We start from the raw sequence: 20975 nt of genomic DNA, 5'->3' as shown, positions 1-20975 counted from the left end.
TCCAGCGGGGTTACAGAACATAGGTAACGGTCACGCTGATAGTACTTGATGGCCATGGTTATGCTCCTTTAAGATCACTAGCCTTAGTTGATTCGGTAGTTATGTCATCCGCCACACTAGCCAGAGTAAAGCTCAATGTATTCCCCCTCGAAGCGCGCCGAAGGCGTATACGTCCAAGGCAGAGGAAGGTTTCCTTTATATTTCTTTCCCTTCTTCCCTTTTGCAAACGAGATGCGACCAGCAAGTAAGTAGCCCACGGCACCCTCTTCATCCTTCTGGCGCTTGCGTTCCCTCCACACCTCATCGGAATCGGACGCGTCGCGAAACCGGCACTGGGCAAAGTCTATATAAAATACCTGATACGAGTGCTCGCTCTCGCTGCGGCGGACAAGAATGTTTCTGGTTGCAAGATCAAAGTTGATAAAGTTATAATCGATGATTTTGTTGACTGCCTCGATCGCCTGATTGCAGATGACCGGCCAGTCCGACTCCGGCGTCTCGGTAACAAGGTCAAGGAGCGGGAAGCCATGAATATATTCGATCATAATGGCCCTGATTTCGGTGTACTCGGTCAAGCCCTCATCCAGTTGCTCTCCTACTATTGCGTGCTGTGGAGCCAACCGGACATCAGCGTAGAATTTTGGGACGTGGATACCTTGCAAATCCAGAAGGCGATCATAGACTTGGACTTCAATCTCGTGCATCCTCGTCGATTCGACATGGAAATATGCTTCCAGCTTCGGTACATCCCATTCCTCGTATGCAAAGCGTCCATTCTCTGCGTGATCTACTAGGAATTGAGGCATGGAGCCCCCGCGCAGAAAGGTGGCGTATTGCTCTTCGCTGTCAGTGGTGGCCGGGCCGGTCTCCTTGAACTGCCGCAACTCGGAGGAAAATTGACGCTCGTAGACTTTCAAGACCATCTTTGGAGCAGGAGCGGTAAGAGGAGAGACAGAGCACGCAGATTGCTCTCCTCGTTCCGTAGGCGGTTCGAGCTCGACGATGACAACAACAGACATTGTTGACGGCTCTATCACATCCACAATCTGTGCCCGTACCTCGCTGCTGCTATGCTTGAGTTGCAGTGGAGCATGTTTGCCAAGGTGATGTATTTTGAGGGTTAAGATATTCCCCTTGACGTATGGGCTAGACATTGTTAGTTTAGGAGTTAGGACGCAAAGGATGCTTATGCATGAATACCTTTTTAAAGTCGGGGCCATGCTTGTTGCCAACTCTCAAATCGGTACGGATAACTAGCATCTAGGATTCAAGCTTAAGAGTGGGAAGGATGAGCCTCCCAGTAAATACTAGCTGGGGCTGATGGCATGGATTTTAAATACCCATGCTGCGGCCCCATTTATTTAGCCGCTTTCTTCCTCTGCCCCACAATCAGTGCCATTGGAAGGGATGTTACATGATCTTCTCTTGGATCGCCAAAAGGATGAAAGTAAGTAAAGAAACAGAATGGCAATAGCGCCCGTTCAGGCGTGGTGGGCTATTTTAAATCTTCTGATCATCATTCTGGTTGATCATCATTCTCCATCCACTACCGGTAACTCACCAATTGGGGTTTTGTCATTGAGTTCCATGGCGGTCCTGCTTCCTCCCGGCCAGGCTCCTGCGAATGGGAGGATATCTGAAAATGTGTGATCATCACCCAGTCCCTCCTGAGGAGATCGTAAGGCTTACATCTGCCCCAGAACAGGCGAATAGAACGCAGTATCTAGCAGAGCCTCAATATCAGAAGTTGTTTCCACTCATACGTCATTATTTGAAGGGCGTACGTTCCTGAAGGTCATAATGCTTGCTGCTTGATGTTAGCGATCTTTGCGCGCGACCCTGATACAACTATATTCATGATCTAATTAAAGCAACATATACTCTCAGCCAAATCAACAGCTATAGACTCACCACGACGATCGCAAGAACGACGACAGTATATAGGCCGTTGTGATTCACCCACAAACATATCCAGAATATCTTCTCAACATCACACTTCAGCATCAATCACATACCACTCAGAATTCTCTCAACACTTTTTATATTCTCATTTTAGGGAACATCTTCTACAATTAAACATTTTTTAGAAGGAAAAACGAGAAATTGCCAACCATGAAGTTCAGCAAAGCCTCCTACGTCTTCTTCTTCTGCGCCTCCGCCGTGAGCGCATTGACATTGCCTCACGGGTCGCGCATTGTTGCACGTGATGTCGAAAACGTGCAAGATGAGTCGCTCGCCAAGCGCGGCCCTCAAGAGGTCGACTTCAATACGCTTAGCCGCCGTGAGGCCTCAGCTGAGCCAGAAGCCTATCCTGAGGCAGACCCTGAAGCTTTCTCCGGGGCCCTCTCCAGCCGTGACACCCTCTCCGACGCAATGAAGGAGATCATTGATTATCTTCGCGATATCCAAACCACCGGATCTGGCGGCATCGGCGGACCATCATCCTGGCCTACAGGTTGGAGCGATTTGCACGGCGACAACAAGTCTCAATACGGCGGTCGCTATGTCTGCCAGGTCCGCAGAAATGGCAACACCTACCAGGCTCGTGTCGTTGCCCATGCCAATCAGGGCAATAACATCAGGACGGGCTACGTCTTCAAGGAGACCGATGTTGATGAATGCGTGAACAGGAAGGGTCAGAACGAAGCCCCTGGATATGGTCGTGCTATTCACTTCTTGAGGAAGGCCTTCGGTGGCGAGGACCCACCAGCGGGCTGCTAAATACTCATCGTTTCCGCGTTTGCATGGTTTTGGGAAAGTCAAAGGACTCAACCCCGAAAATCATTGTTGGTGTAAAGCAGGAGTGTATAGGATCGGTTGCATTGTTGCCCCCGTCGTGTAGGAAGGTCTGGGTGGCCCCATTCTTTTAGTGCATATGCGTTGTTTTTAGTCTCGGCGTCCTAGAATTAACAAAATCAACATTATCTTGAGAAAAGCAGTCTGCATTGCTCCTGGCTATTTTGCTGCCACACACATCCGAGTTTTTGCTAATATTCCTGTCGCCAACATATCCTAGCCGTCACTGTTTTACCTGGGCTTGTTAGTGAGCGTCATAATGAATTGCGATAGCACACCTTTGCTTACCTTCTTGCTGGATAGCTGCCCACCCAGTTCTAGATTAGTCTAGTATCTTCCGACACTTCAGCCTGTCGTTTTCTAAGCCCCTCTCCCCCCTTCCCCTTCTTGTCTAGCGACATTTCGGCCAGCCGACTTGTTCTCCCAGCATTCCATTTTTGATTTACTTCTAGTATCAACAATCATTGTCTCGTGTTATTCTTCCACGCCACTCCCATTGATGGTGTGATATGCTTCGAAGTACTCATTTATATTCAAGACTAAATCAGTGTTGTATGTTTTTGCAATTCTGTGTAATTCTGTCGACACTAGTAACAGTAACTAATTGAAACCACCCTTAATGCGCTTATTAGAATTTTTAGAATGATCCTGTTCCTGTCTATTTGGCTACACTAGATAGTATGAGCCGCGCCCCCCGCAAAAGAAAAAGCGGATTCCATACTAGACTAAGGTTAGTATACTATGATCAATCTTCCCTCGTACTTGTCAAAATACCCGCACCGCTCCAGAATAGAGAAAGCAGCCCTAGAACCACAGTCACTGGGACAGAGGCATTCTCTAAGTCCTGTGGAATAACTGCAATCCACCATATAAAGAAGCTAAACGGTGCTGCAAGTATGATGAAGTGATAGATGCACACATAAGCGAACGAAACGGCATGAACGGGTCCAAGCCCCCATATCTCGGTCGTCATGTCGCTGTCGAACATATGCCACACTTTGGGAATCCGCTCGAGGCCTTAGTTGCCTGTCTGCGGTTTGACACACTCATGTGGCACAATACGACGGCATAGTTTGTCGCAGGAGTAGAACAGAGCGTCGAATAGGTGAGCCGAGAACGGCGGGTTTTTCGCCCTTTCGCCCTTTCGCATTTGGGCTTGTAGATATAGTCTGGGTGGATCGGCAAATCGCGGTATTCGCGGACCATATGGTCAAGAGCAAGTCTATTGTACTGGTCTAAATATTAGCAGGACATTTTTAGGGCATGTCAGATCTCGTTAACATACCTTGACAACTTCGCAGTATTCCAAGCGCCAAATCGAGACCCACAGCATAACTGTCCCACGATAATGACAGTAGCATTCTTTCAACGCTCTAAAGAAACGGTAGTCTGTAGTCGAATCATAAATCGGAATTTGTGTGGGGACAAGTGTTCGCCTTTCCTTGAATGCCTAGTAAAACCCAACTATTAGGAGGATACGAATCCGGTGGTTGAGATTCTCGCTCCATGATGCCTGCAGATTGATCCAAAGTCAGCCTCGTAGGTCCCTTTTCCAGGGTTGTCGTGCTTGAAAAGGCATTCGCAACTGTGGTATCTTTGGGTGGAGTGTATCGCCGTGATGCGGATGAGGGTGCCAGTCGAGATGCGCCCGGCGGTGCTATTTGCAAAACGCGTTGGAACCAGGTCGCTCTAGGGATCGTCTTCTTCGATGTGCACCATGATTTCAACCGAAGCTTATCGTCTGCTGGAGATATGATTTCCTTCACCCATCGAGATTGGTCGATCGTTATCTCTTCCCACAATATTAACCCACAATCCTAGAACGGTTTAATGCGTGCTATACGATCTGAACATGAAACTTAGACATTGCTAAAATACTCGAGTCTCGCCTTCGTGAAGCATGCGCTTCCCTGGCACAAGCGGCCACCAGTTCCACCGGACTTTGGTGTTATCCTCTATCCAAGCTTTCGCTCGATTGGCCAGCGATACATCCTGCTCTTTGTGAAACCCAGATTTCTTCCTTGGAGATTGACTCGAGTACACTCCTTATATCGTAAGGTATGAACAAGAACTTGAAGTTCCTCCGAAGATCCAAGAATGCCGTGGTCCCTTGCAAGCAAGTCCTCAAGCTGGAAACGTGAGAGAACGCCCCGTATGACCCGGACTCCAAGCTGACATCAGAATCAACATCAGAGCCAGCGTCAGAGTCCTTCATTGGGGTCCTGGTGATGAATTTCTGTTTCTCCAAGCTTGTATCTGGTTCCTCAATCGCTTGATCAGAGCCTCCCGTTGTCTTCGAAGTCTGCAGGAGCCAGTCTTCGGCATGTTTTTTTTTTGCTCTTCGCTCAATGCAAGTAAACGACTCTTCTTAGTCTAACTCCACTCGAAGTGCAATATGCTTACTTATCCGGTTTCTCCCCCGTTTGCTATGTCGCAATTGTGCAGTTGCTTTTTGAGCTTCAGTCTCTGCTTCCGAGGAGAGCTTCACATGGAATATCTTCAAAATTCGGCTTAGGTTTCGCACAAATCTTCTTTTGTCCAATTTTGTCAGGGCTGCTTCACATAATGATCTGAAATGAGGCTCATCCGCCGATAAAATTCCGAACAATACTTTGCCGGTCATTTCTTCGTTGGTAGTATCAAAAGATCCTTGTGAACGCGTAGTATCTTCATTGGATACAAGAGATTCGATTTAGTCATCAAAGCGTGATTTGGAAGTCTCGTATACTTCGACAGCAACTGGATTATCCATATGAGACGTCGGTATATTAGAGATTCCTCGCGTTGATTGGAGCAAGGATTGTATTGCCGCAATGGAAGAGCCAGTCGTCGTTGATGAGTTGGGCCGAAGTAGACTCGGTCATGATGGCCAAGATATCATGGCGTGAAGACGTGTTCGCGGAGACACGCACAATTTTACCGAGGATTTCTGCATAGTTGCTAGCTCGATGGGGAGTGGTTAAGAAGAAAATGGACCTAATATGTCCTTTAAAGTCGGCTACGTCTCTAAAAAAAAAAAAAAAAGGGTAAAGGCCTTGTGGCAGTATCAGTAAAAACCGTTGAGGTTAAGGGTTGTGAAATATTCGAGCGATTTGATGATATTACCTTCTTGACCACCTGGCCGCTGATTGAGTGGCCAACGAGTATGATTGGGGCCTGCTTCTTGCTGTTAGTGCTTCCGTCGGTGATTTGTCGTCATGTAATGACTCACACTCCCGCTTCCCTTGGTATAAGGTGAGGTCCTCATCTGCTCCAGTAGAGACTGACCAAGATCTTGAAAATTGACGGTGCTCGTTTTCATGCCCGTCCAATTCGTGTCGTATCAAAAGCTGTGGACGTTGATATTCCGCACATCTGGCGCCATCGGCAACCAGTATTTTGGCCAAAATGAACACTGTTTATTCCCCTTCTGCCATTTCTTGATGGAGCCACCGCGTAGCCCATGGAAAAATATCACATCGATAAGCGGCTCTGGGGTGGAATAGAGTAATTGCAACCCCAATGGACCACGGGTCACCTCTTCCTCTTCCTCTTCCGAATCTAAATCTGAATCTGAATCATTCTTGATGCCCCCCTCGGCGCTACTAGTCCCACCAAAGCCCACCATCACTGAAGAGCTCTCCATTGGGAGCAGACCGTGTCGGTAAAGTGGGGGTCTGAGCGTGCTGTCACGAAGCTTGCGTCTTCCGACGGTATGGATTTTAGCTTTCGGTTTTGCCTTGAGCGCTTGACCTGTCGCTTGCCTTCCGCTCGTGGTTCGGCTGGGACAGCTACTGTATATCACCACCCGCATGGGCACTCGCCGATGTTTTGCACACAATAGCGCTGGACCGTTGTTAAAAAGGTGGAAAGTATGTACCAAATGTACAGCCGCCCCGCAATCCATAAGCGCTTTAGAAGCTTCCCGGCGGATAACCACCCCCGGATCCACAGGACGAGGCTTCTTTTACCCCTGAATATTGGAATATTGCGCTAGCATTCCAACTAGTCTAGATAGTGCTTACATTTCAATTTAGCGAACGTGGGATTTTGCAACTTTCCAGCAAGGGCGTTTCTCAAAGCTTTTATCAACGCATTCGTTGCGAAAGCTTGAGAGCTGCACAACCCGATTACATGACCCGAAAGTGCACTTCTGCGTTAAAAGCGGTCTGTACAAATGTCCAGTGAGGACGATGAGTGACTTATTTGGGGCAACTGGAACGGATGGAATGCAACAAAATATCCATGACAGCTGCCCACATCAGCGTGATATACCATCAGTGAACAATGCTATTACGGAATTGAATCCAAACGGTTCGTTCATCGGTACAAATTGATCAATACTGACATCTTCTTCATGTTTTGTTTTCTGGTTATTCGTTATAAGAAACTGTTACTTGTCTACTTGTCAATCCTTATACAGCTTTTATATGAAGTACCGCAAACTATAACACATTTTTTCAATAGTCCTCGTGGATCACGACGCTCCCGGTGATCCTAGATCACTATACCAAGCGTGATCCAGTCATGTGACTTCTTGCTCTTATAGCTCCGACGGATGTTCGTCGAACATCTAGCTGCACCCTGGTGGGCTATAGCAGTCTAAGCTCCGTCCTGCGACCATAAGAAATGAGGTTCATAACACCTTGATAGTGCCGAGGTGTACGTCGATCTTATGAATCAAATGCTCCTCACGGGAATGGGTCATATTCGCGTAATCCCAAACACACCCCATCCACCTCAACACTATCGATATGCTGAGATACCACGCCGTCGGCGCCGAAGCGGATGAGATCTCCGTTATTCTGATCACTGGTAACTATTGGCTTCCAGCCCATCGTCTCTTGCGGACCATTATACGGGTCCTTGACGAAGGCAAGAATATGGTCCTGCATCGACAAGCTGACATCAATCTCGAATTGGGTGGTGTTTGCTACGTGGTCCAGGAGTCGATATGTCCCGAAGGTTATCGGTATATCGCTAGCATGGTAGGCGCCAAGCCATGGATAATAGTTCAAATTGGGAAACGTGCCAGCATGCTGAAAACGGAAGACGGGCACGTCTTCACCCATCCGGTTCCGATACACGGTTGAGTTGAACGTCGGACACACCATTATTTCAATGTCCAAGGCAGTGACCATTGACTGGTCTGGGCCAGTGGTTAGGTTTGCCGGCCACGGAACCCCTGATGATGCCTCATTGGCTGTATTCGAGATAATGACTGGTATACGTGCGATACTGCCTGCCTCTGCTCGCTCATTATAGTTAGTAAAGACGATGCGATCATCGGGAACCAAGGAGAATCTTAGCGCGGGCGTCTCGCCCCGATCGCCGTATTGTCCGACGAAATTTGTTATTTCCTTAAATGACACTTGACGCATACAGTCGAGCTCCGCCGCGCCGTCCTTATTCTCAACGTCGCTATTAGAGTTATCACACCCAAAGTGACGTGCTACGAATGTGAAGTTAGAATATGCCGGATCTTTGTCCTGAATATTAGCACCGAATATTGTTCCCGATTGCATGTAATAGGCTTGCGCGATTGGGTCTTCGGAGAAAGCGTAAGCATGGACATCAACGCTGACGGCCCCCGCCGACCGTCCCATCTGCGTGATACGGCTTGGGTCGCCGCCGAAGGCCGCAATATTATCGCGGACCCATTCGAGTGCAACGCGCTGGTCAATGATACCGAGGTTCTGGTGGTCATTCACCAACCCGCGCGCGTAGGGGAAGCCGAAGATGTTAAGCCGATAGTTAATAGTAACAACGATATGCGACTGCGACCGCTCGACCCATGACGTTGGCATCTGCCACGGGATGTCAACGCCACCGATTATAAATCCGCCTCCAGTCATGAAGAAGAGAACGGGGAGCCCGGCCTTAGGGGCCGCAACCTTCGGCGTCCACACCGCCAAATATAGGCAGTCCTCAGAAGTGGCCGCCCCCACTAGCCCCGACGAGTCGTTCTGGTTGCCGTTGTAGATTAGGTTACCCCTGGTCAGGTCCGAATTCCAAAACGAAGGTACCGCCGACACGAACTGGGGACACGAGGGCGGGAACCGCGTCGCATTCCTATGCTCGTTCGATGGCGACAGCTTCTCCGGAGGTAGCCAGCGACGCGACAACACGGGCGGCTTCGCAAATGGAATGGCGCGAAATTGGCGGGTGTTCGGAAACTCAGGATCGATGAGGCCTGTAAATGTGCCCGTGGAGGTTCGGACCGTGAGTTGGTCGGAGCCCGGGTGCTTGGCCTCTTGGCCAACGATGGTGTTGGTCGCCAGCGCGAGAAGGGACAATATTGTAAGCTTCATGTTGGCCATTTTGCGGGTGTTGAAGCACTGCCGTCGCTCCTAAATTACTTCGGCTGTGATACAAAAACCCGTCGTTAATCTACAGCGTGAGCTGATTTTATGTCTCTAATACATACCAGGGAACCCGGGAACCCCGGGCAGTTTCCGGTTGCCAGACCAGCGCATTAGGCGATTCCTGGCAGGTACATAGCTCTCTCCAGGATCTGTGCATAGAACCCTGTGTTGTATAAAATCCAGCAAATGAGAGACGATTCTAGAGATTTGCTGAATTCTGAAGGATCCAAACCACCACCGTCATTCCAGTGATAATGCAGTCAGCCACGTAGCGCATCCTATAACCGACTTACGCCGGCATTCAACCATAAGACTATCTCCAAGAGTTGGGCCATTTTGTGTGGTAGCGGCCGCAGCTGATTGGGCGTGCCCCCGCCCCCGTGCCTCGTCTGGTGTCCCGATACAGGGAACACACCGAGGACTCGCATCGAATTCTTACGGTACCCACGGGGTCCTCCCTGGAAGCCGCGATCCAGTCGGCGAGCCAGTCCTACGGCGCCGAAAAGAGGATGTAGTCGTGTGTCTAGTGATATTTTGACCCTCACTGTTACCAACGAAGGCCCGGGGAACCGACCTGAAGTGGACAAAGAAGCATCAGAAGGCCAGTTAGGGCCAGACGGGAACGATTGGAGGAGGGATCACCGATAAGCTTGGTCACGTGACATGGATATACAGAAGGAATTCGGCGCAGATCCGCAGATCTAAGAACATCAGTAAAGACATAAGTGAGAGGTTAGCTGTGAGCAATTGACATTATTATAAGTCACAACAAGATTGTTCGATAAAGAGCCTGTTGTAATATAGCCTCAATTCTTGAAGCGTAATACTGACTCTATGTAGAGATACAAAATATCGTTCGAGATATTTTCAGGTCACTCTGAATGTAACAAGTATATAACCTTCAAATGTATCACTAGGCCTGCAATTATGAAAGAAGCATGCATTCAAGCTATCATCATCATTCTTATGGTGTTATGAAAAAGGCATGCCAAGGGATGGTGTAAAGCGGCGCGCCAAGGTAAGCTATAGCCTGGTGGATCTACGGAGTCCTTGAGGATACTATACTGTAGCTGAGTCACGTGAGACCAAACCATTTGAAACAAGTAAATGGCCAGTAGACTGATGATGTTGCGGTCGAGCATCTTTTCCCAGTATCGCAGGCTGACCTGTTACATCAAACGCCAGTGCTAGTACACCGAAGATACCACATCGACCCCATACCTCCCACAATTCGCATTTGGAGTAGGACTTCTATAGGAGTTTATATGCGGTGGTGGAAGTCTCCACATCAAGATAGATGAAAGCGATGGCATCAAGCGAGTGGAATATCCTCACCAGTATCTTGGTGGAAGGGATCAAACCCGCAGGTATTGCTTGGTTCACATTGTGTCTTTGGTGAGAGGTGCGCCAACACGGAAGCGTTGGATTGAGTATCATCAGAAATGCCACATCACATGCCTTGTTGGACATGCATACGATTACCATGGGAGAGTTGTGAAAGTCCAGTGAGAAAACAGCACGTTGGTCTATATGCCAGATGCCAGTTCCTAAATCGCCATGACTCAAATCCGTGATCTCATAGATACAAATATATGCAAAATTTCACAAGCACCATGCGGTTTTGATAATCCTCCCAAGACAACGCATAGCTCGCGGGGCTGCATGGCTGTCGTGTAAGATACGTTACTGTCGAATGGTTACCAGAAGTCTTTATGCCCAATAACAAGCGACTTCGTCGTCGTGTGTTCTAGCAGGTTACTTGAAGCTCTACCCATTTTTAACAAACGGGAAGATTTCATACTCCCCGAGGCTATTCGCGAAAATTTTGCTATGTCAGCTCTACTAACAATGGTGGTTGACTCTGCATGAAACAGCCGGCACTTTGGAAGGATGCGTATACGTTGCCATAACCTGATCTTCGAGTGAAATTTAGCCAACATGCATGGTATTTGTTTGGCATAGCCGCAGAAAAGATACTCAGGCGGTCAAGGGTAACAAGGGGGTTCGCATCCGGTGCAAAGATGCCGTATTGATGCGACTATTATCTTCGTCACTCTCCCTGGCGCCTTCTAGCCAAGCCTACGGAGATCCGCGCACGCCCTGTGCTTCCATGTGCCGATGTATATTGTATTTACATATCCTCATTAGTGTATATTAAGTGAATTTGTCTGTCAGGGGCTTGGATATGTTTGAGGCAGGTCAACGAAATGAGGAGACGGAACTTTTCCCAACTACATTAGGTTATACACTGCTTTGGACTATAAGTCCGTGATGAGGGATGATCAGGGTCTAATTTGATTTCCTCACATACGTGACGTTCCTGTTCGTACCACGGAAGACCACCAAAAGACAAGAGTGGACGGGTCTTCCGGTGTCCACGGCCAGCTCTGCTGACAATACGTCGTGGCTGACATGGCCGTACTGTATGGCCAAGTCAAACATGGGCAGTATCGACTGCTCTGTATCTCAAAATTTGATAGGTACCAACTCAGGGGATTGTCTCGGCATTTTTGCGTTCTGGCCGACTTCCACGACGATTCTAAATGAAACGATCTGCCAAGGTTTCGCGAATGTGTCAGGCGTTGGGAGCCTTGAGAGCACTGGATATGCTCCTATAGCATAACGGGTTCAATATCATAGCACCACTATATATAACAAAGTAAATCGCTACATTATTACCCACCCCTAGTATTAAAAACAAACATAATCTCAGCTCTACTAGCAAAATATTAGCCGGTAGTTAAGGAATAAGTAATAGACAAATAACGATATAAGCTAAGCAAATCCAGACAATGGGTGCCCAAGTCCCAGCTAGGTGCGATGCCTATTTCCTGCCGGTATACCCAATCTCATTGCTTGCCACCAAAATCAATTTCACATGTAAACAGGCTTGTTTCCTCTTTATTGATTCCTGAGATTCCAACAATCACGAGGCGGAGTTGCCGCGAGGCTGTTCATCTATTTGAGACGCTGGCTTGATACCACAGTTTGAGGCGGTTACCACAAATGACAGAGTTCATAGATCGATGTCACCACAACTTGATCTTCTTTGAAGTACATCCCAACAGGCTTCCCAAGTGGAACCTTGGATGCAGGACCTCGCACGTCAGCTCTGCTGACAACACAAAAAGGCGCATTAGTCCATAACATATGGTCAGTATGGTTGTAGCTTTTGCTAGTCGGAGTCTTGCAGGATATGTCAATCACCATGATGCATGGGTTGGCCTAGTGAACGTTGACGGGTAGTTCGCGTAGCGCTTGCCCTGTCCCAAAATAGGTTGGATAGATAATGTATCCCAACCACGCGGCTCGTTACGCGGCGCAGTGTGATTCTCAAGATATCTCATGACCTCTCATGGGGCTTTCCAAGCCCCAAGATTCCCCTCCGGATGGTCCTTTGCTGGTGCCATTCGAGCAACAAATGTTGAGCGGCTCTGCTTCCTCTCGGTCCGGACTTCGTGAAGATCCGCGTCGATTATCGAGATCTGTATCCAATACCAACTCCCTTAATGCTTCGAAGGCGTATTCTCGAAAATGAAACCACGAGTAGAGAAGCACGCCCCGAAACCCATATCCTCTAAGTCGTAGACTCTATGCATGGCGAACACATAATGCCCTGGTTTTTTTTTTTATAATTCTCATTGGAGCTCTACGATCTGTACGCAGGCCAGCCTCCCATCATGTGACGGAGATGTCACAGGGTATACATGGTGTAAAGATGTCATATACATCAAGTACTTCGTCCTAAATCTTGAAGCTGATTGAGCCGGATGCCGGCTCCACTGGCGATATGATATCGCCGACCAAGTGCAGCGCACAGCATACAGACAACGTATGAGGCCCCGAGACATCACATCCGCCTTATCAGAGGCTATAGCGTCATGGTGCAAGATGTCAGTTGAAGGTATGCTGATTGAACATGCTCATCTGTTGGACTGCTTGTGCCATTGTGGCTCCCAGGGCTCCTCTTGTGTCTCTGTTTGCGCTTTCCATCATGGTGGTATTATTGAATAACTTGAAACCCTCCTAGCCTGATAATCAGGCATCCGGCTCCAAACCCAGATCCTCTAAGTTGTCGTGGAGTTGTTGACTGGCCAAGACGAGAACACGTAACGGCAGAGATCCCCACCCATTATTATGGCGAGAACCAAGGCTTTCTTTTCGCGTTGTGTAAAAGAGCTGTATCATATCGGCTGTCACCAGCGAACATATGTTCATAGGTGCCGGTTCCAAACAGGACGGGCACCATGTTATCAAAGTCTGAGAAGGCCAGTTCTACGGACGGCAAGAGGACGCAATTGGCTGTTCAAAGATGCTAAGACTGCCTCGCGTGAAGATGAGGAAGGAGTAACGGATCAGAGGCCAGTTGCCAACATCGGTTTCATTTAGATGGTCCCGGCCGGGTGACCATCGCAGATAGGACCTTGAGGTATCACCGTCAGGTCACAAAGCAGGTTTCAAAAGTGGGGCGCGTGTCAGTTCTACTGACGGGCATGTAGAGAGAAAGAATGATGACCGCAGAAAAAGAGAACTGGAAATCACCATATTTTCTACGGGCTCAAGAACCTGGTCGCCACTTGACCGTCTTCCAGACTTGATAGTTCAGGGCGCAATGTTTGCAACACAATAGGCTTATGCATAGAGACCTAACAATAACGAGCAGACATTCGTGTGATCTGGCACAAATCCAAAAACGAAAAAAATCTTGACGCCATGTTTCGCGGAAAAGACTGTCACTCAGGTTAAAGAATGGTGGGTATCGCACACTTATGTCCGTATCCGCACACTAGGGAAAATAGTTTTGACAAACACAAGACACTTTCTTGTCCTTCTTCGGACGTCTTCTCAATTATTTACCAAATATCAGTCCCAACTCATGATCAATGTTCAAAGACAGTTCGTTAGAGGCGAGTATTTCGGGCATCACTGCACCAGGCTGACCCATACTCCAGCAGTCCCAACAGCCATTTAGAGCATCTTGTCCTGCTTCATTGCAAACGGGCAACATCTCTACACAGGAGAACCCAAAGCTTCTAGCCGGGAAGGCTTCCGTTCTCAAGGTCAAAGGCAACATCAACAGGAAGAAAATATGTACATAATCCACGACTGGAACAAGCACACGCACGCAAGGCACAAAAGCCGACACAACCATCGCATCTCCGAAAAGTGGGTATTATTAATAAGAGAAATATCGCCTAGCAGACATCAAGCGCTGCTGGCATGCATGAGAGAAGCGAAATGGGTATATTGGCAAAAATGTCAGACAAGCAAGTCTAAGCAGGCGAGAATTGATGTGATAAGGAAGAAGTCATGGATTGGATCATGCTGCAATGATTTGTTAGTCATGCGGTAAGGCTTCAAAGGACATGAGGTTGCAACATACCCTCTGTTTCTCTCCGACAGCTCAACGTCCATCCTCTGTAATTGCTGGATGGTTGCGCTAGCTTGTTCCAACTGTTGAGAAATGAATGTTAGCGATTGACTTCGTAGGCCGAGGGCAGTGAGGAAAGTGTATTGCGCAAAGCTGTGATGGGTGGAGAGAATCAATCACGGGTTTGTTTGTGCAGTAAGAGTGTAGGCCTGCGGGTCAGGGGGTGGTTGGCGCGCACCGAGGCTACAGCAACGGAGTATGGATCCTCACCTTCCGCCTCGGAAGATGCCGTTGAATTGTCAGGGCCACTATCGTCACCATTGGCATCAGCGAATCTACTAGACGCCAAACCACCTCTCTTGGCGGGCGTTGCTGCATTTGCCTATGAGATTGTTAGACCACTCTGCTGTATACAGGCGCCGGCATTTTGAGAATACGGACCTTGGCTTCGGCAATTTCGGCATCTTTGACCTTGAGCTGCGCCTGCAACTCATCAAAATGGGACCTGATCTTCGCAGCCTCCCTAACCTCCTCCTCGGCATCTCTCAAGCTCTTCTCCAGAGCATCCCGCTTCTTTTGTTCTTCCATGACCATAGTAGTCATGCTCTCGTACATGTCATTGTAGTCAGCCTCGTATCTTTGTACCTTGGCAGCGGTCTCGTCCTTGTGAGCCTCAAATTCCTTCCTGGAAATATTGTTGTCTTGCTTGATGCTAGCAAGTTCTTCCTCGATCTTTTCGAACTTTGCCTGTCTCTCCTGCAACTCTTTCTGAAGCCCAGCAACCTCCTTGGCACTTTCATCTGAGTTTTCTGCAATTTTTTTCAGGTCTGCAGCATGCTGCTTGGCAAGATCCTCATAATCCAAAACCGCCAGTTTCTTTTCTTCAAGCAATTGCTGCTTCTCGGCCTTGAGTCCGTCAATATCCGCAAGGAACTGCTTTTTGACTTCGTCCAACTCTTTCTTGAGAGCATCAGCCACAGAAGTGTCGGGTCTCTTATTCTTGGCAGCGTCAAGCGCGGCCTCTAACTCAACGTTGTTCATTTTGGCTTCTGCAAGTTGCTGTCTAAGCTCGTCGGATTCCTCTTGTAACTTGGTCAATTCAGCGTTAGCAGCTGTGGCCTGAGATAGCTTGCCATGTAGATCTTCGGCTTCGGCTTGTGCCTTTGCCAAGGCCTCTTTGGCAGAAATTAAAGCTGTCTCGTGTTCGGAAGAAGCAGACTAGAAGTGTTAGTGTGAAACAAGAAAAAAACATGGAGAAGGACCCTACCTGATGCTTGGCCAGATTAGCCGCGGCAGCAGCAAGCTTGCTTTCGTGTTCACGTGTAAGATCTTCGACAGCTTGAAGTTGCTTCGCCTCAAGTGCAACGATAGCGTCCAGGTGCGAACCAGAAGCTTCCTGTCGTGCAGCGTCCAGGGCTTCGGACTGCATGGTAATGAGCTTCTCAACCTCGACCGAGTGAGCGTCGTCGCTTTGCTTCTTGAAAGCTTCGAGCGCAGCAGAGTGACTTTGGTTGGCAGTAACAATGTCTTCTTGAGCCCTTTCTAAAGCCTCATGCAGAGCAGCCAGCTGTTCAGCGTGGGCAGTCTCAGTAGATATCTTACTCTCCAACTCTGACTTATGACTACTCTTTAACTCTTCGATGCGAGAATCTGAGTCCTGGGTAAGCTTGTTGATCTGCTCAGTGTAGGCTGCTTTCAGATCATCGAGCTCCTTTGTTAGAGAGCCGTGACTTTCCTCTTTCATGATTTCAACAGCTTTGGCATGGCTAGCTTTGAGCTCTGACAATTCTGCCAAGTGGACTTCTTTATCTGTAGAGGCACCGCTCTTGGCTGCCTCCAGGTCCATCGCAAAACTTGCTTGAAGTGCATCAAGGGCTTTCTGGTGATCTTGTTCCTTGGCATTCAGAGCTTCGGTGGCAGCGGCATAGCTTGTCTTCAAATCATCTACTTCTTTCTGATGAGCCTCTCGGTCCGCTGATGCGCCACCTTGAGCCTGCTCTAGCGCAGTAGCATGGCTAGCCTTCAACGACTCGAGTTCTTTCAAGTGGGCGTCTTTGTCGGTTGATGCGCCGCTTAGAGCTTCCTCGAGTGCAGCGGCATGGCTAGCTTTCAGCTCCTCAAGCTCCTTGGAGTGAGCCTCTTTGTTGTTTGACGCGCCACTCAGAGCTTCCTCGAGTGCAGCGGCATGGCTAGCTTTCAACTCCTCAAGCTCCTTGGAATGAGCCTCTTTATTGGTCGATGCGCCATTCAGGGCTTCCTCCAATGCAGCGGCGTGTTTGGTATTAAGCTCCTCCAATTCATTCTGGTGGGACTCCTTGAGCGCCAGAAGTCCGGATTGTGCCTGCTCACCAGCGGCGGCTTGATCGGCGCCGAGTCTTTCAACCTCTTTTTGCAGATCGCCCAACTCAGCAGCATGACTGGCGTTGAGTTCCTCAAGCTCTTTCTGGTGATGTTCCTTGAGAGCCGTGACTTCAGAGACCGTTTGTTCAGCTTCCTTTTGCAAAGTCTCTGTGAGAACACCAAGTTCTTGGGTCTTCTTCTGATAGTTCGCTATCTCTTCTGCATGCTTCCCCTCCAACTCTTCGAGTTGCTTTTGTGCCTGTTCCAGCGCAGCGGCATGAGTAGCTTTAAGCAACTCTATCTCTTGCCGTAGGATTTCCAGCTCGGCCTCAGCAGTTGCCTTGGCCTGCTCCAGCGCAGCAGCATGAGTGGCCTGTAGATCTCCCAAGACTTTTTGGTGAGCTTCTTTATCGGTCGAAGCACCACTTTGGGCCTGTTCCAACTCGGCGGCATGGCTGACCTTCAGATCTTGCAAGGAGTTGGTGTGCTCCTCTTCCTTGGCAGAAAGTGCAGCGAGGGCAGCAGCGTGCGCTTCCTTGGTGGCCTGAAGAGCTTCCTCATGCTCCTTGACTGCAGACTCGTGGGAGCTTGTCAACTTGGTATGCTCCTCCTCTAACTCGCCATGCTTCGTCTCGAGCTCCTGAAACTTGCGCTTGAAATGCGCCTCGCCTTGAAGCTTTTCAATCTCGTCTTCGTAGTCTTGTGAGATGGTTTTGAGTTGATTTTCATGTCTTTCAACGGCGGCTTTGTGGTCAGCTTTGAACTTTTCAAAATCCTCAGCTAGTTTGGCTTGAGACTCGGAGTCAGCTGTCGACCTGCTCATATCCTCCTTCATGGCGGTAAACTCAGTGCGGACCGAGTCCAACTCGGCCTTGGTAGTCTCCAATAGCTCAGTGGCTTCAGCGAGCTTTGTCTTCAACTCCTCAGCCTCTGCTTGCGAAGCAGCCAATGCTGCCTTGTCTTGTTCAGCGGCGGCCCTTAGCTCTGACAGCTCAGCTTCCAATGCAGTAAGCTTGGAATGTGTCGCTTCACTCTCGCTCGCAGTCGCAGCAGTCAATTCGTTAACCTCCTTTTTCAGTTCCTCGTTGGCAATCTTGAGGTTTGAGAGGGCCTGTTCATGGTCCCCAGTGGCAGACTTGCGGTTGTTGAGCTCATCTGCATGAGAAAGCTTTAAAGCCTCGACTGCAGCGGCGTGCTGTTCTTCCAGCGACTCTTGAACCTTTGCAACCTCCAAGGCATGATCCTCGGCCAGCTGCGAGAGGGCAGCCTCGCGGCCTTGTGCGTTTGCATCTTTCTCGGCCTGAAGCGTCACCAGCGTGCTCTGTAGATCTGCAAGCTGGCTTTCCTTTCCTTCTTGGGCACTGGTGGCTTCAAAGAGCTGAGTCTTGTGAGAGTCGAGTTGTTCCTCAGCGATCTTCAACTTCTCCAAAGCTTGTGCTATCTCAGCATCCAGAGACTCCTTCTCCGAGGCGTGTGTAGACTTCAGATTCTCAAATAGTTCTTCGTGGACCTTGTTGGCGGCATCGTCACCGCCCCCAGAACCATCAGCCCCTGTCTTGATCTTCTCTTCCAGCTCGGTGACCTTTTCTGCCGAAGATGCGACTTGCGATTTGAGGGCTTCGATCTCGGACTCCTTCTCAGCTAGCTGTGATTTGAGCTCCTCCACAGCGGCTGCTGCAGCTGACGAGGAAGAGGTAGATGGTCGAGCTGCATGCCCAGGGGTTCTCGTAGTCGTAGCAGCAGGTTTCGAGATGGCAGACTTAGCACCGATAGATGAAGCAGTTGATAAGCGGCTCGCCGTAGGTCGGCTAGCCGGGGTTGTGCTCGAAGTCGTGGGTCTCGTGCTGGTGCTGGCACGAGGCGAAGCAGTAGGACCAGTAGTGGCCACAGGTTTTCTTGCGGCAGCTGTGGTCGAAGCTGCGATCGTGCTAGTAGGTCTGGTAGTTCTCGCAGCGGGTGAGGAGCTGGCACCAGGAAGAACAGAGTGGCGGCGAGCGGTGCCACTCATAGAGACGGTGCTCTTCTCACTATCCGATATCGAGGGGCGCGATTTGTGGGTAGCGGTACTGGGAGCGGTAGTTCCAGGTGCGGCAGGTCTCTTGACAGTGCCGGCGGGCGGGCGAGTGGGGGGCTGCTTGAGACCGCTCGCAGGCTTGGCCGCCGAGCCCGGTGTGGTGGTCTTGGATGCGATTGTACCGGGGGCAGCCGGACGGCGGACGCCAGTCGTCGTTGAGGAGGCTCCTACTTTTGCCTTTGGGGAAGCAGCAACGCTGGGAGGTTTGGAGCCATTCGGGGCGCTCTTCTTGGGGCTGGCTTCGGGAGAAGCAGATGCCCCAGTGGCTGTCGTCTCCTCGCCGGAAAGAATTGACTCTTCGCGATTTACAATATCGAAACCCTCGGATTCAGACATGGTGTACAAATGCTTCGTTTTGTTGTCTCGTTGTTTGCTGTTCTTATCGTGAAGGCCGAAGCAGTGAAGAAACGTCGGTATACACTAGAAAGGGGTTCGCTGAGGTCCCTGGAGTTGTTCATGCATTAGCATCGATGGTATAGTATACATAAAGCTCGAGGGTATTGGATTTCGAACTCGAATTCGTGTTGTAGTATGCTATGGACATGGGACATGGACAGTTGGTGAAAGTGCCAGAAACAGCACAGTGATGCCCGAGACAGCCCAAGGCCTTGTTGCTTTGTGTTTTCCTGGAGGCTGCAATATCTCGGGTCTGGAGAAAGTCGGTGCTGGGCGCCTTCGACACGTCACAATGGAGGGTGGGATGGTCAATTGGGAAGAAGTCAACGTTGGAACTGACCAGTCGAACTCCTATTTTCTTGGCTCAATGTTGCTCTCTGGTCCCAATCAGCGCTTAGCTCAGGTGTGACCCTGACTAGAAAAGCTATTTGTCTGTCGAGGGAAGGGGGTTTGGTAGCTCCTCCTGTCGGGTCAAGCTTGTAACCCTGTCCCCAAGTCCAAATCGGAACAGCTTTTGACGGAGCTTTCTGGAGTACGGATTCGCCGAATAGAAATACAATACTGAAGTCGTGTTCCGCAACGAGACGTCACGATCAAGGGCAAAGTAGGTAAGGTAAGGTATGTATGTATGTAAGTATGTGTGTACGGATTACTTGTCGCCCAACCTTGCAAGAAATAAGAAACTCGGACCAAGACTACGGAAAATGTTTCAAGTGGGCTGGTCTCCGGGCGTCCTCGCTCCCCTGGCAGGAGTCAGGACGAATGTAAAAGTTAGAACAGACGAGATCGACAACTCAACTTCAATAACAAGGGTCCAATAAACCTACAGGGGGCTCCTAGAGGGGACTCCTCCGTGGCACAAGGGATCCCCACTGCTATGTGCTTGGGTCGCTTGGGGGTTGAGCCAATCACATGCAGCATGCGAGTCCGGCTATTGGACAGCGTCCGCATTGAGAATCGATTCATTTGACAGTTCAAGCTTGAGCATCAAAGCTCTGGGCTCTGAGCTTTAATGCCATGCTTGGCCTTGCCTGTCGTCGTTTATGCAACGCCGTTTCGAAGGACGTGTCAAGTCCGGGGTGAGGCTTTCGGCACCGTCGAAGATCCAAGGCTTGTTTTCCCATCAAGGTGTTCAACTTATAATAGCGCTGTTATTGCACATGGAAACCCAAAAACCTCAAACCTTAAGAACCTGGCAATCGTCATGGCATGGCAGACGGGTGCCGATGGGCGAACATGAAAGAAGACTCAAATCATCCGAGTAGGTCGCGCGTCGTATCAGACAGAGACGTGTACTACAGCACTACTGAATGTACTACGCAGCAATAGCAATTGGAGCAGCAGTTCTTCGCGCCTCACCGCCAACGCCAACCAGCATCAAACTAACCTAACCTAGCTACATAACCAGGTCACAAGCAACTGCTTTGGGCTGCCCCTCCATTGTTTGCGTGACAGACAAGCCGCCTCAACCAACTCTGACCCGATTTCACATCAACGCTCTCTTTGTTTCTTCCTTAGTTAATTCTCCTCTCATCTTTGTCGATTGTTCTTACTGGTGTACCAGGCCCCTTCAAGGTACAATTGTCTCAAGTCCTACAGCACACAGGCAAATCCGGTTATGCGAAGACAAAAGAAAAATCTAAATAACTTTTGG

General features: G+C 49.4%; 6 protein-coding genes across 6 annotated transcripts; 1 reads left to right on the top strand and 5 right to left on the bottom strand.

The window, feature by feature from the left end:
* Window positions 1-63: 63 nt before the first annotated feature.
* BKA67DRAFT_578921 (uncharacterized protein) lies at window positions 64-1311 on the bottom strand. Its single transcript, XM_046103732.1, has 2 exons — window positions 1201-1311; window positions 64-1146 (listed from the first exon to the last, which is right to left on the bottom strand). The coding sequence occupies exons 1-2, from the start codon at window positions 1218-1220 to the stop codon at window positions 117-119; spliced, it is 1050 nt and encodes a 349-aa protein (XP_045954443.1). The 5' UTR covers window positions 1221-1311; the 3' UTR covers window positions 64-116.
* Window positions 1312-1978: 667 nt separating this feature from the next.
* Window positions 1979-3069, top strand: BKA67DRAFT_578919 (uncharacterized protein). Its single transcript, XM_046103731.1, has one exon. The coding sequence runs from the start codon at window positions 2113-2115 to the stop codon at window positions 2719-2721; it is 609 nt and encodes a 202-aa protein (XP_045954442.1). The 5' UTR covers window positions 1979-2112; the 3' UTR covers window positions 2722-3069.
* A 1675-nt stretch (window positions 3070-4744) lies between these two features.
* Window positions 4745-5419, bottom strand: BKA67DRAFT_539759 (uncharacterized protein; the record flags this gene model as incomplete). Its single annotated transcript, XM_046100690.1, has 2 exons — window positions 4745-5112; window positions 5200-5419. 2 exons carry the CDS (start codon window positions 5417-5419, stop codon window positions 4745-4747), a joined length of 588 nt encoding a protein of 195 aa, XP_045954441.1.
* Window positions 5420-5843: 424 nt separating this feature from the next.
* On the bottom strand, window positions 5844-6632 carry BKA67DRAFT_401157 (uncharacterized protein). The gene is made up of 2 exons (XM_046096692.1): window positions 6008-6632; window positions 5844-5955 (listed from the first exon to the last, which is right to left on the bottom strand). The coding sequence occupies exon 1, from the start codon at window positions 6587-6589 to the stop codon at window positions 6119-6121; it is 471 nt and encodes a 156-aa protein (XP_045954440.1). The 5' UTR covers window positions 6590-6632; the 3' UTR covers window positions 5844-5955; window positions 6008-6118.
* Window positions 6633-7368: 736 nt separating this feature from the next.
* On the bottom strand, window positions 7369-9473 carry BKA67DRAFT_401125 (fatty acyl-CoA hydrolase). The gene has a single exon (XM_046096691.1). The coding sequence runs from the start codon at window positions 9093-9095 to the stop codon at window positions 7467-7469; it is 1629 nt and encodes a 542-aa protein (XP_045954439.1). The 5' UTR covers window positions 9096-9473; the 3' UTR covers window positions 7369-7466.
* Window positions 9474-14683: 5210 nt separating this feature from the next.
* Window positions 14684-19261, bottom strand: BKA67DRAFT_539756 (uncharacterized protein; the record flags this gene model as incomplete). Its single annotated transcript, XM_046100689.1, has 3 exons — window positions 14684-14893; window positions 14953-15729; window positions 15779-19261. 3 exons carry the CDS (start codon window positions 19259-19261, stop codon window positions 14684-14686), a joined length of 4470 nt encoding a protein of 1489 aa, XP_045954438.1.
* Between the last annotated feature and the right edge of the window lie 1714 nt (window positions 19262-20975).

Source organism: Truncatella angustata, assembly GCF_020726525.1.
Source record: "Truncatella angustata strain MPI-SDFR-AT-0073 chromosome Unknown BKA67scaffold_8, whole genome shotgun sequence".
Lineage (NCBI taxonomy): Eukaryota > Fungi > Ascomycota > Sordariomycetes > Amphisphaeriales > Sporocadaceae > Truncatella > Truncatella angustata.
The sequence above is the reverse complement of the archived record's forward strand: the minus strand, read 5'-3'. Positions and strand labels throughout refer to the sequence as shown.

What these genes read in the sequence shown, in the direction of transcription:
- BKA67DRAFT_578919 (XM_046103731.1), top strand. Translation starts at nt 2,113, where the DNA reads ATGAAGTTCAGCAAAGCCTCCTACGTCTTCTTCTTCTGCGCCTCCGCC.
- BKA67DRAFT_401157 (XM_046096692.1), bottom strand. Translation starts at nt 6,589, where the DNA reads ATGCGGGTGGTGATATACAGTAGCTGTCCCAGCCGAACCACGAGCGGA.
- BKA67DRAFT_578921 (XM_046103732.1), bottom strand. Translation starts at nt 1,220, where the DNA reads ATGGCCCCGACTTTAAAAAG. An exon ending in ATGGCCCCGACTTTAAAAAG is followed by an intron (nt 1,147 to 1,200) that starts GTATTCATGCAT and finishes AACAATGTCTAG; the next exon opens with CCCATACGTCAAGGGGAATA.
- BKA67DRAFT_401125 (XM_046096691.1), bottom strand. Translation starts at nt 9,095, where the DNA reads ATGGCCAACATGAAGCTTACAATATTGTCCCTTCTCGCGCTGGCGACC.